This window comes from Melospiza melodia, chromosome 13 (assembly GCF_035770615.1).
Source record: "Melospiza melodia melodia isolate bMelMel2 chromosome 13, bMelMel2.pri, whole genome shotgun sequence".
In the NCBI taxonomy this organism is placed as follows: domain Eukaryota; kingdom Metazoa; phylum Chordata; class Aves; order Passeriformes; family Passerellidae; genus Melospiza; species Melospiza melodia.
In genome coordinates, this window is record NC_086206.1 from 21381908 (window position 1) to 21400410 (window position 18503).

At 50.6% G+C, this 18503-nt stretch overlaps 1 protein-coding gene across 4 annotated transcripts in view; it reads left to right on the forward strand.

Moving 5' to 3' along the window:
• ZC3H18 (zinc finger CCCH-type containing 18) overlaps positions 1 to 18503 on the forward strand; it is a 44970-nt gene that overhangs the window by 19998 nt on the left and 6469 nt on the right. For 2 of the 4 annotated variants that reach the window (XM_063168181.1, XM_063168184.1), the window contains 5 exons: positions 11917 to 12147; positions 12598 to 12723; positions 14069 to 14170; positions 15881 to 16024; positions 16653 to 16805. In XM_063168181.1, coding sequence (XP_063024251.1) covers positions 11917 to 12147; positions 12598 to 12723; positions 14069 to 14170; positions 15881 to 16024; positions 16653 to 16805 — 756 coding nt within the window. The remainder of the gene's footprint in view (positions 1 to 11916; positions 12148 to 12597; positions 12724 to 14068; positions 14171 to 15880; positions 16025 to 16652; positions 16806 to 18503) is intronic. The other 2 variants (XM_063168182.1, XM_063168185.1) reach the window with 1 other exon arrangement.

Genomic DNA, 18503 nt, shown 5'->3' on the forward strand with positions numbered 1-18503 from the left:
TTGTGACTGATCCCAGTGTGTGTAACTGCTGAGGACAGTTGTGGTTAATGAGCCTTGTGGCCACTAAGTGGAGCTAAAACATCAGTGACAGTGAGTGCATAACCTGACCCTGAAAGCAGGAGTGCCCTTTGGTGTGGAGATGGTCAGCTCCTCCCTCTTCCCTTCAGGCTGGAGAGGTTTTGGGAGGATGAGGGACTCCATCCTGCAGGATGGTTCCCTAGGAGCCCTGTGGTGATTCCCTTTGGGGCCTTGAGACATGTCTGTCACAAGAACCAGGGCTGCTTTGGGAGTTTATGGATAGCAGAAGTATCTGAAGATTTAAGTGCAACTCGAAAAAGGAAAGGAGTTGTCCTTGGAATGAGTCTCTGCTCAGTGGAATTGCAGCATGAGGTCAGGTTTGCTTCCTCTGACCATTCATTTGTGAAAATCCTGGTTGTGACCAGTATGAAAGAGAAAATGGAACCAGACAGACTGAAAGTGCAGCAGTGTGATTCCTGTTTTGTTCCTCTGTCAATGATTTACCTCCCCTGCCTTCCCAGCCTCCTCTGCCTGAGGCTCATTTGTAAAGCACTGGATAAATATCCCAGTGGAATGGAAGCTCTGATGTCACAAACTCATTTGGCTCAGAATCATGGAAAAGTATCACATTTTTTGTATCACAGAATCATGGAAAAGTATCACAGAATCATGGAAAAGTATCACATTTTTTGCAGAGGGACATCTTGGAGCAACCTGGTGTAGTGGAAGCTCCCTGCCCTTGGCAGAGGGGGTAGAATGAGATGAGCTTCCATGTCCTCCTCACCCCAACCCATTCCATGATTTGGGATCTCCAGGAAAACTGCTGGACAGTTTTTTGGGAAGAGTGGCAGACAGACACTCCCAGGGTGTGTGGAGCAGCCTGGGCACACTCAGGCGTGTGTGGGGCACAGAGAAGTGCAGGGCAGCTGTTTCCCAAGATTCCCTGGAGCCATTCCTGCTGCCTGGTGTCTGTGCTGTTCTCTGCACTGGAGGAAGGTGTGGAACACCATGGGCATGAGGAAGAGTTGGATCAATGAAGAGCAGGGCTGAGAATGCCAGGAATGAGGCTCCACGTGGAATCAGGTGGTTTCAGGTGGGAGTAGGGCTTAGTCCTGAATCCAGCCCAGAATTTTTATCTGCATTGCTGAAAGGGTAGCTGGTTTTTGTCCCTCTTTCCCAAGAGGAAGTGACAGTTTCAGAACGGTCTGGAGGAGCAGTTATAGGAACACCATAATTACACGTTCCGTTTAATTATAATCTTCACTTCACAACCACGATTTGTGCACGTTAATTACCACGTTGCCCCAGTGGTTTCTGCTCTCCTTGGCTTGGTGATGGGACAGATCTTGTCCAGACCCATGTGATGGAGGTGATGTCAATGAAAGTGATGTCACCTGCTTGGCAGCTCAAGGTCACGAGTCAGTGACAGTCAGTGTGACCCAAGGATGAGCCTGCTGGCTGCTCCTTCCCCTGGCACTGCTGGAGTCCTGGGGCAGGGCACTCTTGGCAAAGTTTGGGCTGCCCAAAGGGTGCTGGCAAGGAGCAGTGGCTGTGCTCACCAATCTTGGATCTCTCTCATTCCATGAAACCACGCGAGAGCCCAGAGATGGGATGGACAGCATTCAGGGGATACACATTCCCTGCTTCCCTCTGGCACCAGAGAGCTGGGGATGTGTCTTGTGCCTCCAAAATACGCTCCTTGAGATGAGTCTTGGTCATTCAGAAATAGTTCCTGATGCACCTCTTTGCTTTTTTTGTTTTAAATCTGCTACAGAGAGGGACTTTTCAAAGGGCATGGAGTGACAGGGCAAGAGGAATGGCCTTAAGTTCAAGGGAGAGCAGGTTTAGATGGGATGTTGGGAAGGAATTCTTCCCTGTGAGGGTGGGGAGGCCCTGGCACAGGTTGCCCACGTTGGAAAGGACCCTAAAGCCCATCCCATCCCCTGCCATGGGATTTCAGTTCCCATGGTGGACATCCCTGTCAACATGACCCCATCCCACAGCTCTGCAGGTGTCTGCTGGAGAAAACAAACCTGCAGAAAGAAGTTTTGAAGGAGCTTTTTAACAAGTGAAAGCGTGATTCCAGCTTCTCCCTTGGAGGCCACGTCCCTCACCCGTCCCTTGGCGCTTGCCCAGCTGTCCCCGTCACGCTCGTGCTGTGACCTGGCTCTGGCCTGTGTCCCACGTCACTTTGTGACCAGCTCCCAACTTCCTCGTGGCAGTGCAGTGGCTCGAGCCGTGTCACCTTTCCTCCAGACTGCTCCGTGCCAGCTGCAGAGGGGCAGCTCTGGCATCCTGGCACCGAGCAGCTCCCGCTGAACGGGTCACACCTGGGATTGCCGCGCGCTTCCTGGCAAGCAGGATGCAGGGCAGTGCCACTGCACACACCTGGGGCTCTGCTGCCTCTATTTATAGACTCTGGGCTTTCCCTAATTGCTGGATCCCAGCTTTTGGCAGGTCCAGCCTCCCCGGGCTGGCTCACGCCGCAGCTGCCCGTTAACATTCCTGCCACTCGCACGGCCCACGCGGCCCTGGCGCTGAGGAGCTGGGATTGCTCCTCCTCAGGAATGGGAGAACTCCTCCTCAGGAGTGGCAGAGCTCCTCCAGAGGGCTGGGAGAGCTTCACAGAGATGGGAGAGCTCCTCCTCAGGAATGGCAGAGCTCCTCCGCAGGGCTGGGAGAGCTTCACAGAGATGGGAGAATTCCTTCACGGGGCTGGGAGAGCTCCTCCTCAAGAATGGGAGAGCTCCTCCTCAGAGATTGAAGAGCTCCTCCAGAGGGCTGGGAGAACTTCACAGAGATGGTAGAGCTCCTCCACGGGGCTGGGAGAGCTCCTTCAGAGAGATTGGAGGTCTCCTTCACAAAACTCGGAGAAGAATTCCTCCACAGGGCTTGGAGAACTCCTCCTCAGAGGTTGTGCAAGCAGCACTGAGCTTTGCCCAAGGCACAGCCGAGGGTGTCTGTAATTCCAGGTCTGTGCTGGTTGCTCTGTCAGTGTAGGGGCTCCCACAGGAGCTGGAGGAAGGAACAAACCAGGACCTACAGAATTAAGGGATGAGAGAACCCAAAAGCAAACAGCCAGGAATGCAGGAAAAATTTGCCTTTCCATTCTGCTGAAAGCAGGGAGGTTTAATCTGATCTCTAAACAACAGAGGAGTTAAAGGCTAAAAATGTGGAGAAGCCAAAATTGTTCCCAGCATTGCTGGGTGATGGAGCTGAGCAGGAGTAGAATTTAACAAAGATTTAAACCCTGATGCATTCAGGGACAAGTGTTTTCTTTTTGAACCTGTGGAAAGAAGAGGCTGCAGTGTTTGGGCTCCAATGGGATTGTCACATGTGGATTGGCCTTTTTTGAAGGAATTCACAAAATTGTCTTCCAGTACCTGTAGGAGCTACTAAGGGAGAGAGAGGGACTTTGAACAAGAGCATGGAGTGAGAGGACAAGGGGAGATGGATTCCAACTGGCAGAGGAGAGGTTTAGATTGGATTGTGGGAAGAAATTCTTCCCTGCGAGGGTGGGCAGGCCCTGGCACAGCAGCTGTGGCTGCCCCTGGATCCCTGGAACTGTTCAAGGCCAGGTTGGAGCAGCCTGGGCTGGTGGAAGGTGTCCGTGCCCATGGCAGGGGGCTGAATGAGATGAGCTTTAAAATGCTTTCCAAACCAAACCATTCCATGATTCTGTGAATGTGCAGTTGCTGTTTTAAGCTTTGGGTTGGGTTTTTTTCCCAAGTGAAGATGAGCACTCCAAGAAGTTTAAAATCTGAGATTGCACTGCTGGTAAAACTGTTCCTCCCCCTCCTCCTCCTCCTCCCTCCTCAGGCATCGAACACTCAGACAAGCCGGGACACTTTATGATCAATTAGAGGGATAACTTGGCTGTCTGTCCTCCTGCTCCCATCTCCAGAACGAGTTCTGATGCCCCAGGCTGGGCCTGATTTTTGCTGAGTGCAAAATTCCTTCTTTTTCTCTGCGTCTTGCCAGTGGAGCTCCCTGTTGTGCAAAGCCTCTCAGGGATAAAGAAGTGACATGAAATATGTCCTCTGAAGAAACTTAGAGCAGTGCAAGATGTTCTGACCCTTAGCTGGGGGCAGGGGCTCTACACACTGAAGTAATTTGCTTTAATCCTTTCTGTTGTTGCCATAGGCCTTTATCCCACCAGCATCTGAGGGAATCTGTTCCAGGAGCTCGTGAAGCAAGCCAGGGTTGTGGGGCCTGTTGGTGGTTGCATTCCCAAAGCACTGAGGGACATTCAGGAGATCATTCCCAAGGGGCAGCACCTGCACTGATGTCCCTGTGACGGGGACAGCACCCAGGGAATGGCTGGAGCTGTGCCAGGGAGGTTTAGGGTGGATATCAGGGAAAGGTTCTTCCCCCAGAGGGTGCTGGCACTGCCCAAGCTCCCCAGGGAATGGGCACGGCCCTGAGGCTGCCAGAGCTCCAGGAGAGGTTGGACAGCACTCCCAGGGTAGGATTGCTGAGGAGTCTGCAGGGACAGGAGTTGGACCCACCAGAGAGAGAAGGAACCTCAGTTTTGCTGCCCCCTCAGCTGGGGTGACCTTCAGTGTTATGATCAAGCAAGGAAGAAGATGGTCCATGAGATGGACATCCATGAGATGGAAATTCCACCTGGATTTCCTCTCCAAGGAATGCTGAGGGTTCTGGTGAGGAGCACCATGGCAATATGAACCTTGGAGTGAGGCATTGTCATCTCCAGTCTTGGAGTTTGTCCTGATGTCTGACCTAAAAGCTCTTCCCACAAAGACCAGACAAGCTTCAGGCTGTTCCTGGGGAGGCTCAGGTTGGACATCAGGAGGAAATTATGGAAAAAATGACTGGGCTCTGGAATGGGCTACCCTGGGAGATGCTGGAGTCCCATTCACCCCTGGAGGTGTCCAGGGAGGGACAGGATGTGGCACAGGGTGGGGATCAGTCACAGACTGGACTTGGTGACCTTGGAGCTTTCTTCCAGCCTCAGTGACTCTGGGATTCTCATGGTGTGGAGCCCAAATTCCATGGAACGGCAGTGCCAGGTAGGATGAGGAGAAGGGAGGGGCTCTTGTCATCAGAGATGTTCCCAGGAGGTGCCAGCAAGGAGCAGTGGCTGACACACCATCCTGTCATTATCACACACACCACACTTTTTTTGGAACGAAGCTCCCTCCATCAGGACTAAAACCTATTAATGGAGACCACTTAGGCATCCATTAAAAACCAAAATAACCCTGGGAGGGGGGACTCAGACAACTGACAGCAAAGTCAGCAAGGACAAAACCTAAATCCTCCTAAAACCTTTCCAGCAAGGAACGTTGAGCTTCTCCCAAGGTGTCACCTGGAGTGAGAGGTGCTGCAGATTGCAGGACAGCAGGTGACAAGGTGACGTGATCCCAGGCCCTGCTCACCCTTGTGTTGTTTTCTCAGGCTGGCTCAAGTTGACTTTGTTAATCTGTGAGCACGTTAATGAGCAGGATAACCCAGGCTCTGGAATCAGTGCAGGTTATCCAGGGCCTGCAAGTCAGAAAGTGTTGGAAGGAGCTTGATTAGATAAAGGAGTGGCAAAAAGAAGGGAATGCAAATGGAGTGATTCATGGTGGTGTGTGCACCACAAAGCAACTGAACCCGTTTTTTTTTTTGGAGAATCTCTAATTCTGAGTGTTCCTGGGTCGTTGTTGTCTTTCCTGAGAGTTTCTGGTAGTCTCCCAGTGCTGCCAGCTGGATTTGTTCCCTGTTTTTTGGGTGTAGAAGCCGTGGATGAAAGTAGCTGTAAGTTGTGGAGGACTCAGTGATGGCATCTCATCCTGCTGCCTAAAGGTGGGAGGATGGTGGATTTGGGATCCTTAGGTTTCCCTATGGAAATCTGTTCATTCCTACAAGAAATCCTTCATTGGTTGCCATTTGTCTGCCCAGGAGGAGGAGCAGGCAGGACAGACAGCTGTGTGCTCTGCCTGTTTGGGGAGTTGGGCATTGGTAAAAGCCTGGAATGCCCTGATTTAGTCCTGGATCCATGAAAATTGAGTGAAGGGGGAAACCAGCCTCCATCCAGGGGCAGGGATTTGCTCTGCAGGCGTCTGCACCTCCCTGGGCAGCTCCAGCAGTGCAGGGGATTGAGGGAAGCAAATGACCCCAGGATCTGAGCAGTTCCAGGACTGCTCAGAGAAGGAATTCCCTTCTTTTCACATTCAGAGCACATCCCGTGCCACCCCAAGGTTCTTTGGAGTCTCAGTGCAGTGCCCTGCATGGAAGCTGTGCTGTGATAAACACGATAACAACTTGTTTACATCCCCGTTTTTCATGGTGCAGCTGCCACCCCGAGCCATGGAACCTGCTTAGACAGCTCTGCTTTCATTTCTGCTCCCAGGACTTTGGGGAAGTTGGTGATAAGAACAGCTCTGCTCTGGAGCCAGGCTGGGAGAGCTGGGGGTGTTCAGCTTGGAGAAGGAAAAGCTCCAGGGAGAGCTCAGAGCCTGAAGGGGCTCCAGGAGGGCTGGAGAGGGACTGGGGACAAGGGATGGAGGGACAGGACTCAGGGAATGGCTCCCAGTGCCAGATTAGATTGGATATTGGGGAGGAATTCTTCCTTTTGAGGATGGAGTTGCCCAGAGCAGCTGCGGCTGCCCCTGGATCCCTGCAGGTCCCCAGGCCAGGTTGGAAGGGACTTGGAGCAGCCTGGGACAGTGGAAAGTGTCCCTGCACAGGGACTGGGTGAGTTTTAATGTCCCTTCCCACCCAAACCATTTTGTGATTCCATCATGATAAAGTCTGTGGGTCAAACCAAGCTTTCCAAGCTCTCCGCAAAAAATTGCTGCTGCCTGGAATTTCTCTTGGTCCTTGAGCTGCTGCCTCCACTTCCCCAGCAGCAGCAGCAGCAGAGTTTCATTACCCTAAACAGAGGTGGAGAGCAGTGAGTGACTCGGATATGGATCTCAAGGAATGTGATTTTCTGTGGCATTTCAGAGATGGAGTTCCAGGGAGATCCCCCAGCCTGGATTTGAGTGGAACAGGGTAATTCCAGGGCAGGATCAGTGGCACATTCCAGGCAGGATCCTGCCTCCTGCTCATGGAGAGGAGGCTCTCCAGGCGGCAAATGCTCAGCCCTCAGGGGAGATGCCATCTCAGATAGCTTTATCTCCCTGCTGGGATGATTTCATCCTGGAGGTTCAGATCCTATCTCCACTCTTTAATTTCCAAGCCTCTCCCTATCAGGCTTTGAAGAAATCCTTCCTTTTTTTTTTTCTTTTTTTTTTTTTTTTTTTTTTGAAGTGACTGATAACTCAGCTTGAGATGGAAACAGCTTGAGAAAAGCATTTTCCCTGCTAATATTTCAAATATTTCACCAGGACCCATGGGCAGCAGCTCCAAGGCCCAGCATTCCCTGTCCTGCACACACAGGGGTGGCTTTCCAGAGCTGTTCTCCCTCTCCATTACTCCAGGACAGGAAGAGTCCCTGCGTGCTTGCACTCTGCTGGAATTTATTTTGCAGCACTTACAGGTCCCTCCACAGCTGCCTTGGCACATGGCTGCAGTCATTCCTCGAGTTCCACTTCCTCTGGAAAATTCCACTGCAGGAAAAGCGGCGCCGGCGCTGCTGACGCAACCGCGGCTTTCCTGCAGGAGCACAGGGGCTGGGAAACCATCCCTGCACTTTCCTCCTGCACAGAAGGGAGCTGCAGGAGCAGCCCCAAGCCAGGCTGACGTCACTGCTGCCCAGGGGTGATGGGGTTTGGTTCCCTGGGCCGGGATGGGGAAGGACAGGAAGCTTTTCCCTCGCACGCTCCTTTTCCCCTCCAAGATTAGAAATGCTGTGGCAGCATTTGCATAATGCATGAGCACAACTTCAGCTGGGCAGCTTTTTTTTTTTCCCCTCCAGAGTTTTGTTGGGCTCAGTGACGTTCAGCTGGGTTTTTTTTTGGGAGGCAGGTTTATTTGGGAGCTGGCTGAGCCACGCTGGGGTGCTGCCAGCTGGAGCTGCCTCTGCTGCTCCTCTCCCTGCCAAAGCCACGTTCAGCTTCACTTCTCCTGATTGCTGTCATTGCATTCCAGCCAAATGGGCATCAGCGTGTTCCTTCTGGAAAAGAAAACTTTCAGTTGTTCTAAGGGTGAAATTGCCTTTGGAAGCTGCTGCTCGAGTGATTCTTGAGGACCTAGGTGGAAATTCAGGTGCTTTTGGTCACTCCTGTCTTGTCTCTTCTTCCCTCTAATTATTATTTCTAAAACCTTGTGGAAGAGACTTAGCAGTTAATTCTGAAATATTTCAATTGTTTCCTAAAAACTGGAATTTGGTGAAAAAGATTGGGATGAACATGAAAGTTCTTTGCCACTCTGTGCTGAAGTGGGTGAGGTTTGCCAGCAGCCTGGGCAGCTGTGCGAGGATGAGGATGAAATCCTGAGCTGATCCCAGGCTCACCAGGCCTGGAATTCTTCCCTCCTTCCCTCCTTTTCACCATGGCAGGTTGATCTCACTGAGCCAGCAGCAAACCATTCTTCTTTTTTAATTTCTTGAATGCAGCACAACATCACCTGGCTGTAGGAGTGCAAGTGAGGAGAAATCCTCCCTTCCTCATCTCCCAGCCACGGCACCTGGCCAGGCTGTCATTGGGATGTTCTCTAGGGAGCTGCTCCTCCTCACTTTCCATCCTGCCTCCTGAATTTCACTGGAGAAGATGAATCCAGCAGCACCAGCTCCCAGTTTTAGGTTGAACAGTTTCTTTGGTGATGTCACATGTTGGAAGCTCTGAGGAAAGGCTTTGAAATTCTCATGACAGGAGCAGCACCTTCCTCATCTGTAGCGTTTAGTGCTGAGTCAAAAAGCCAAGCACACCCCAAAAGGAGACTTTCTGATGTGGTTTTCCTGGGGAAAAACCTTTCCTCCACAAAGTGACTTCATCCAGAGGGAATTGCATCAAACCAGGTAATAGGTGCAGGTAAATGAGATTTGCTTTCAGAGTCATCCCTGCTCCCAGCTGGCAGCCAGGCTCTGGAGCTGTTCCAGCTCCCAGGATGGGCTGTTGGATGGGAGTTTGAGGTGGTTTTAAGGGACAGTAAATCCTGGAGGATGCTTTTGTTTCTGAAAACTGGTTCAGGAGGGAACTGAGCCTGGAGAGGTGCGAGGGCATTCATTAGTTCATGGACTTGTGGGATACCTGTGCTGGAAGGGACACACAGGGATCTTCAGCCAATGCTTGGCCCTGCCCAGGACACCAAAATCCAATCCTGGCAGCCTCAGGGCTGTACCCATTCCCTGGGGAGCCTGGGCAGTGCCCAGCACCCTCTGAGGGAAGAACCTTTTCCTAATATCCAACCCAAACCTCCCTGATAAAGATGTTGGTTTCCAGATTTGTCATTCTGGAGAAGCTTCTCCAGAGGTTTTATCCTGGATAAAGCTGCCTGTGGCAGCAGAATGTGTCCCCTGCATCTCCCAGAGCTCACAGACTGCAATCCCCTGGGAAGGGACACTGGATCAGGATATTGGGCATTTTCCATGAGCACCCTCACATGGTTTTCTCTCCTTTTTCCTTGCTCTTTATCCTGCACGGAGTGGAGGCTTTTCCCAGTCTTCCTTTCCTTCTTTCTCTGCACTTGGTTGATTTGAGGATATTCCAGAGGTGAAATGGCAATTCCAAATGGGTTTGTAAACATCTGCTGGAAGCAGCCCTGGAGCCAGCTTGGACTACTGAATGTTAGCAGGTTATAACATATTCCAATTTTTGGTGCTCCTCCAAGGTGAAATACTCATGGAATTGTGCCTGTAACTGGGAAAAATTGGCCAGAGCATTGCAGGTACTCTGAGTTAATCAGTGCTGAGTTAAACAGGATGTGTTGGAGCAGTGCTGGGAGAGGGGAAGGATGGAATGGACCCTGCCTGGGACTCCCTTCCTGGGCACCCCGTGTGGGATGGAGGATCCAGTTCTCCTCTCCTGGAGCTGGGGTGAGATTGGTGGGAGGGATGAACGTGAAAGGAGGGATTTTCCTCTGAATATTCCAAGGGAGTTGTGGGACAAAGAGCAAAATTGCTTTTACATTAGCAGAGATAAGGAAAGAGTCAGATGCTGGATTTTTAGGTCAGCACATCCCAGTCCTGGGCTGGGGATGAGGAAACTCTGCCAAAAAGGAGGGGATGAGGCATCTGTGAGGTGTGAAGTCTTCAAAGGCCAGGCTCCTGACCAAGAGCTTTCAATATCCTGGGGTTTGTTGAAGTGTGCCCGGAATTATTAGAAAACTCGAAGGTGGCTTTTTTATCTCAAAAAGGTCGAGGAAGCTGTGTGGGGAGTGGTTGCTGCAGTGCTGTGAGTAATGGGGAGGTGCTGGCTGAACCCAGCAGGGAAGGGGCCTTTCCTCCCCCAAATTCCCTGGGAACTCACTGCTTTGAGGAAAGGAATAAATGCATCATTGTCCTGCTGATGTGGTGAGTGCAGGAGGCTTCAGAAGCTTTAATCCCTCACAAACTCTGCCTGAAACCCCAGGGAGAAGGGTGGAAGCAGGTAATTGAGGAGCTGAGTGCAGGTTAGAGTGAGGGCAAGGAGAAATTCCAGTTCAATCACCCAGAGATAAGAGAGGTAATAAAGTCTCAGCCTCAAGAAACTCATCCTGGAGTACTCAAGGAAGTGTCTGGGGCAGGTGCTGAAAAGTTGGCCCTGAATTATTTTCAGAGGGTTGGAGAGGAGAAAGGAAACCTGGAGAACCAAAAAAGGAGAAATGAAAGTAGAGCCCTGAAAGGGGAGGGAGGAGGTGGAGAGAGAGGCCTGGCTGGACACCTGTTTGGTGGTGTTTGAATAATCCAGGGATAAACCAGCCTGGTTTATGGCCAGGGGGAGGGAACTGTTCCCTTTGGAAGGGGACAGGAGGTCACTGGGTCCTGGCCTGTGACAGCCCCAGGGGTGTCCTGGTGATGGCAACACCAGAGTGACCCTGGCTTGGTGCTGGCTGCTCTCCCCTGCCCCGGCTGGGCCTGCTCCAGCTCTGGGCTGCTCCAGGCAGGACCAGCTCTCCCCTTCCCTCCCTCTTGCTCCTGTCCAGCCCTTGGAGGCCAAGAGCGGGGCCTGGAATCAGCCAGGAGCTCACAGAGTGCTCAGGGGGACTGAGGGGTTCCCAGAATGGCTTTACAGAGCAGCTCTGCTTTGTCACTGCTTCACAAACTGAGTTCTCCCAGCACCTTACCCCCCCATAATGCTGCTGGAATCCCACAGGGGAGATCAGGAGCTGTAAGCAATCAGTCTAAGGCATGAATTTGGGGATTTTTCCATGGCCATGTATACCTTTTATTATAAAATATGAACATTAATTAATAATTAATCTATTATTAATTATATTATAATGTTGCTAATTGATATATTGATACTATATTAACATGGTATAATAATATTATGTAATATATTCATATATCATTGCCATTAAATTATTCCATAATATTACTATATTATTATATTATATTCTAGTATCTTTGAATAATTATACAGCATTATTATATTCTTATATTCTTATGTTATTATATCATTATATTATTATTATATTATTATATTATTATATTATTATTACATTCTATTACATTATATTATAGTATGGTACATTATAGTATAGTATACTATAGTATAGTGTATTATAGTATAGTGTGTTATATTATATTATGTTATATTAATAAGTATTATATAGTAATAATATTATATTATTATAGTATATATAATTTTATATTATAATACTATATTATTATCGTTTATATTATACATTATATAATATAATTAAATATTATATTAATTATAGTTATATGATTACTTATATTATATTATATTATATTATATTATATTATATTATATTATATTATATTATATTATATTATATTATTCTGTGATTACACAATACCATGTCTGGCTGTGTCCCCTGTCCCCGTGCCCTCCCTGTGTCCCCCAGCCCGGCTGCTGACGTGTCCCTGTTCCGCAGCCGGCAGCCCGAGCTGCCCAAGAAGGACAAGGAGTCTCTGGCGCTGGGCACTGCCCCGTCCAAGCGGGCAGACGAGTGGAAGGACCCGTGGCGCCGGTCCAAGTCCCCCAAGAAGAAGCTGGGGGTGTCGGTGTCCCCCAGCCGCGCCCGCCGGCGCCGCCGAGCCTCGGCCTCCTCTGCCTCTGCCTCGGGCTCCTCCAGGTGAGCCGGGGGCTGGGGCTGTGTGCTGGGCACCTGCTGCCTGCTCTGGGCTCTGGGCTGCGTGCCACGGGGTGCTGAGCTCTCTGCTTTGGGCTCTGGGCTGTGTGCTGTGGGGTGCTGAGCTCTGCTTTGGGCTCTGGGCTGCATGCTGTGGGGTGCTGAGCTCTGCTTTGGGCTCTGGGCTGCATGGTACAGGGTGCTGAGCTCTCTGCGCTGATTACTAAGAGTTCCCCAAGGACAAGGCTGGTGGAGTTTGGAGCAGAACACCTTTGGAAACAAAAGTTTGGGGGCTTTTCAGGAAGCTCTGAATTTTAATATTTAATCTCAGGAAGCTCTGAATTGTAATATTTCTTTTCAGGAAGCTCTGAATTATAGTATTTCTTCTCAGGAAGCTCTGAATTGTAATATTTCTCTTGCAGGAAGCTCTGAATTGTAATATTTCTCTTGCAGGTCCTCTTCTCGTTCATCCACCTACTCGGGGTCCGGCTCCTCCCGCTCGCGCTCCAGGTCCTCCTCGTACAGCTCCTACTCCAGTCGCTCCTCCAGGCACAGCTCTTTCTCAGGCAGCAGGTCCAGGTAGTGCTCCTGGGACTGGGAACCAGTGGTGGGATGGTTTCCAGATGCTTCCTGACAGTTCCTCTTTGCTCTGTTAAGATGGAGCACTCCAAGCCCTTGGCTGAGCGAGGGAGGCTGCGGTTGTTGGCTGAAGGAGATCTGTCAGCCACCCCCTCCTCTCCCCAGTGCTCCCACCCACAGGTGCAGTGCTGTTGTGGCTGGGCTCTTTCCCATGCCTGTGGTGGATTAACATTCCCATCATTTGCATTTTCTGATTGGAAGGAGTTCAGCAGCATCTCTTTTCCGTGGAGCTGGGATTTCTATTTCAAGAAGCAAATCCCGTTTCTTTATTAAAGCAGTTGTGTCTTGTGATAGTCCTGACACTTCAAAGTAGCAATCCTGTGTCCCATGCTGATTAAGATTTATTCCTCTGCTACTTCCTTGCCCCTGCAGACAGTTTCCCAAGTCTGGAATACCCATAGTAGGAGAACTGGCTCCTCAGATAGGAGCTGAAGCCACACAGGTGCCCAGAGCCGATCCCACAGGTGATGGCAGAGCACACTCTGTCACTTCTGGGACTGCTTTCCTAGGAAAGGCTCAGCTGGGAGCTGATTCCACCTGGGAAGCAGAATGAGCTTCCCCATCCATCCACGCTCCAGGCAGGACAGTGCCAGTGTGGGTGACACCCTTGGCTGCCTCTCCCCGAGGTGACAGGGTGAGGAGCACCCTGTGCCAGCTGTCCCCAGAGGAGCTGTCACACAGGAGTCAGGCTGCTGAGGCACTGGGGTGCAACCAAGGCACTTCCAGTCTTGGCACGGGGGTGAATCACCCCGAGAGCAGCACGTGGTGTGTGCTCAGGGCTCAGGAAACAGCTCCTGCCCTTGACTGTCACCCTAGGGATGCTCCACTTAATGCTTCTTCTTGGGTTCCAGAAGGTACAGATTTGGTTTAGGTGAATTTTTTGTCTTTCTCCCAAGTTTCTTTTGGTTTTGTTGCTGTTTAAAGGTTGAACTGCTCTAGGAGTTAACAGGACAAAAAGTGATGAACATAAAACTCAAAATCCTGCTTATTTTCCTGTGTATTCTCCCTAAGGAGAGAATAGAGAGGATGGAGGAAGCCTCAGGTGTTGCTGTGGAATACCTGGGCTGCCTCTCTTCTAGCTGATCTCATTTTTCCTTCTGTTTCCTACTTTTCCCATTGTCTGGGGACAGAAGTTAAATTTTGCTGCACAGAGTCCAAATATAAAGTCAGGATAAGTTCAGAAAGATTCCTGTGGAGGGGGCAGTGGTGGCTGAATGCCCTGAGAGCCAGGAGAAGCTCCTGCAACCCCAGAGCCTGAGCTGAGTGATGTCTCCTTCCTTTGCAGGTCAAGGTCCTTCTCATCTTCTCCCTCTCCTTCTCCAACACCATCTCCTCACAAGCCACTGGCCAAGGCTAAAGGGGAATTATTGCCACCTCCTGGGAAAGGGTAAGGACCCAAATTCCTCTGGGTGAGCAATTCTGACCTTCAGGGGCCTTCAGGAAGAAATGCAGGATTAGATGGAATATTGGGAAGGAATATTTCCTGTCAGACTGGGAAGGCCCTGGATGCCTGGAAGTGTCCAGGGCTGGATGGGGCTTGGAGCAGCCTGGGCTGGTGGAGGTGTCCCATGGCAGGGAGTGAAATCTTTGAGGTCCCTTCCCATCCAAACCATTCTGGGATCCTAAACCTCACTGAGTTTAAGAAAGAAATGAAAGATGTAAAATACAACCTTTATTGAAGGGTTTTTAGCTTGGCAGATTTAATTAAATAATGGCACTTTTACTTATTAAATCCAAGTTAAACTGTGCAAGTATCCTTAAATATTACCTGTGTACAAGTGTTTAAACACTTGATTTACTGCTGGAGCATTCTCTGTGTGCAGATATATTTGTATAATCTAAATATACATAATAGGAGCTATAAAAAAGTTTAAATTCCTTCCTCTGCTGTGGCTTTGGTTAATCCACAGCCTCAGAATAAAGAAATGGTTCAACCTCATCAACTTTTCACACTGGAGATGGATGAAAACAGGACTGGAGCTCTCTGCAGCTGGGTTTGGCACGTTCTGGCAGCCGTGCTGCTCTTTTAAATTCCTGAAATTGCTATTTCACAAACCCTGCAGTGGCAAATTACGGGGACGTTGGAGGGTGACACAACACCGCAGTGATGTCACCTCTTCTAAGCTGACCTGCAAATAAATGACACCATGGGAATCCCCCTGAATTCTCCAGAATTTAGGACAATCCCCTTTGCCACAATTCTTGTCCTTTGTTACCCTGCCTTTTGGGGTTTTTCCCCCTCCACCTTGGGGCTCAGCCCTCCCAGGCCCTCTGCTCCCTCCTGGCAGTGCTGGTTTGGGGACAGCCGGGCAGCTGCCCCAGCACAGGGGTTATTGTCACTGGCTGACACAGTGCCATGGGCTTAACCCTGTGCTCTGAGGGGGTAAATGCAGATATTGAGCTCTGAGCCCCAAATGGGGCAGCCCTGAGCAGCCAGAGCCGTTCCCATCTCCTGCACTGGGTGGGATTGGTGCTCCCATCCAGTTTTCCTCAGGGAACACAGGCCAAGGGACAGATCCAGGCACACACAGGCTGCTTTGCACCCTCCTGATCTGTGTGCTGGAGTTAAAATGAGAATTTTTGCATTAACTGTGCACTTTTCATTCTGAAGCCTGACTGGCAGATTTTAAGCAGGTGTAAGTGTCTGGGATAAAAATGATGGAATTACATGGATGAGAAACAACATTTCCACCCAGTCTGCTTCAGGAGTTCATTTACAAGTCAAATATCTCCAGAATTGGCTGTTGTACAGTAATTTGTCTCTGAAAAGATGAATCGATTGAGCATATGGGGAGCAAATCCCTTTAGGGAAATCTGTGGTGTTTGTGTTCTGGTGAAGCAGCCAAGTGTTTGAAGCTTCAGGAGTCACATCAGGGCCAGGTTGGATGGGATTTGGAGTAACCTGGGATAGTGAAGGGTGTCCTATGGAATGGAGTGGACTGGGATGATTTTTAAGGTCTCTTCTAGTCCAAACCGTCCCAGGATTCCATAACCTCTAAAATATTAAACAACAAACCAGAGCACATCATTTCTGAGGACATCAATGCTCTGTGCCCACCCCCTGGGATCACACACCTGAAAATTGTCATTTTTCCAGGGAGAAATCTGTGAAGAAACTCACTGCCCTCCCAGTCCCTCAGCCACTCACAAAAATTACAGCAGCAGCCCCGGAGGCAGCCAAGGCAGGGGACAACCGGGAGGCCAGGAGGAAGGAACGACAGACAAGGACTCCACCCAGGAGGTGAGAGACAGGGGGGTGGAGGGAGCCTTGATCCATGGCAGATCCAGCAAATCCCAGCTTTCTGTCTCCTGGGACATCCAGCAAATCCCATAGCCCGGTGCTCAGGGAGAAATCCTTCTCCTGGAGAGGGAGAGGAGGGGAGCAGAGCTGGGCTGGGGTGGTCCTGATTCACCTTGAGTGGTTCCTGTCCATGGAAGCTGGGGGAGGATGGAGTAGGTGGAGCACAGGAAATGTGGCAAAATCAGGGTGGGAGTGGGGAAAAGGGCATTTTTGAGAGCTGCTGCTTGTGGAGGTGGGGGAGTGGGGAAGGAATGTGGGATCTGTTTGGTCCCACACGGATCTGATGTGGTGGAGGGTCAGCAGCTGGCCCACACTGACCACAAGGATATTCCCCAGCACAGAACATCATTCCTAGGGATGTTCCCCACCACAGAGCATCATTCCCAGGGATATTCCCAAGCACAGAACATCATTCCCACCACACAAACTGGGAGAAGTGGTGGAAGAGGCCATTTGGTGTTGGTCAGAGGGTGCTGAGCAAATCTCTGCTTTTCTCTGGGGCTTTTCCTCCCCTGTCTCTCTTTGCCATGACAGTTCTCATTGTGGGAGGGGGTTTGCTGCCTTGCAGGAGGACCATCAGTGGCAGCATCAGTGGCAGTGCCAGCAGCTACAGCGGCTCCAGCTCCCGATCGAGGTCCTTGTCCCGGTCTCTCTCCAGATCTCATTCCAGATCATCCTCTGCCTCAGTCTCCCACTCTCCCTCTGGCTCAAGGAAATCCAGGTACAGCCCTGAGCCTTTGTGACCTTTACTTAACAGCAGAGATTGTGGCTGTTGGTCACAGGTTTGGTTTCTTGCAGTGGAAGCTCTCTGTAGCTCCAGCAGCACCAGCTGCAGGTGCCTGAGGGTGGGACAAGGTTGGGGATGGGATTGCAAGTCCTGAATTGTGGTGGGAATACAGCGTTGGAGAGGGCATGGAGTGATACAACAATATATAATGGCCTTAAACTGATAGAGGGGGTATTTCAGTGGGATATCTAGGAGAAATGCTTCCCTGTGAGGATAGGGAGACCCTGGCTCAGGTTGCCCAGAGAAGCTGTGGCTGCCCCATCCCTGCAAATGTCCAAGGCCAATTTGGACAGGACTTGGAGCAACCTGCTCTTTTGGGAGGTGTTGGGGTTGGAACTGGGTGATCTTTAAGGTCCCTTGCAGCCCAAACCATTCCATGATTCCCTGATATTTCTCTTGTGGTTTATTCAAGGAAATAATCCTGTCATGTGTGTCCAAGTACCCATTTAAGCTAAATGATGACCAGAATAACTCCTTCTGGCCAGGGTGATCCCACATCCTAATTAAACTACAAATGAACAGTTTCAGGCTATGGAGCTTGGCTCTGCTGAGCCTCTCCTACCTCTGGTTCCTGTCCTTAGGGGAGATGCTTGGCCTGTCAAGAGAGGTAGGTCAGAAAATCCCCAAAAGGCCCAGCTAATGATATTTTCCCTTTGCTGGCAAAGTTGCAGGTCCAGTTCCTTTTGTGCTTAGCCCCAAGTGAACAGTTCCAAGTCTCTTGGTCTGTGGGATGTGTAAACAACAAACTCCTTCCAGCAAAGAAAAACAAACCACTCTCCAGTCATTCCTTCAGGTTTTTTCATCTCCTCACACAGAGGATTCCCTGAATCCTCACAGGCGGAGCCTTGAAACCCAACACTTCCCTGGCACACGGGTGTAAGAGTAGTCCTGGGGTGTAAAACCAGTGGCTGGAGCAGGATTTGGCTCTGAGCATGGCAAATTCCCATCAGTGAACTCTGTGGGGCTCCGAGGTTCAGCGTCCGCGTTATTTTACGGAAATCCCGGCTTGTTTACTCCGTGCTTGTCACGTTCATCAGCCCAGCCTGGGGTGATGCAAGAGCTTCAGAGAGCACCAGGGCAGGGATGGGAAATGGGAGCACACTGGGGCTGCCTGTGCTGCTCTGTGGGAAGGGGAAACGTGGCAGATGCACTGTGTGCCCCCAGCAGGCCAGCCTGGTGGCCTGGGGGGGTTCCTGGCTCGTCCTGGAATCCATGAGACCTCTCAGAACTCAGCTCCTGGTGCCAGAGGCTGCAGAGGGTTGGTCTGTGCTGAAGCTGCCACAGCCCCTTCAGTCATCCCAATGCAGTTTCCAGGCAGAGAGCCTGGCAGAGCAGGGCGGTGTGGCCCGTGGAACAGGCTGGAGAGGCTGCCTGAATATTCATGGAGTGGGATGGTTTGGCTTGGAGAGGAGCTTAAAGCTCATCCAGTCCAACTCTCTGCCACCTTCCACTAGACTAGATTGTTCCAACCCTGTCCAGCCTGGCTTGAACACTTCCTGGGACAGGCCCTGCTGGGAGGTTTCCATCTTGGAGGTATCAGTCGTGACAGTGGATGCATGCCAGCAGCAGAAACCCTGCCAGAGAACCCTTGCCCTGAGCTGTAACACTGACCTGGATGTGCCAGTGCACTCC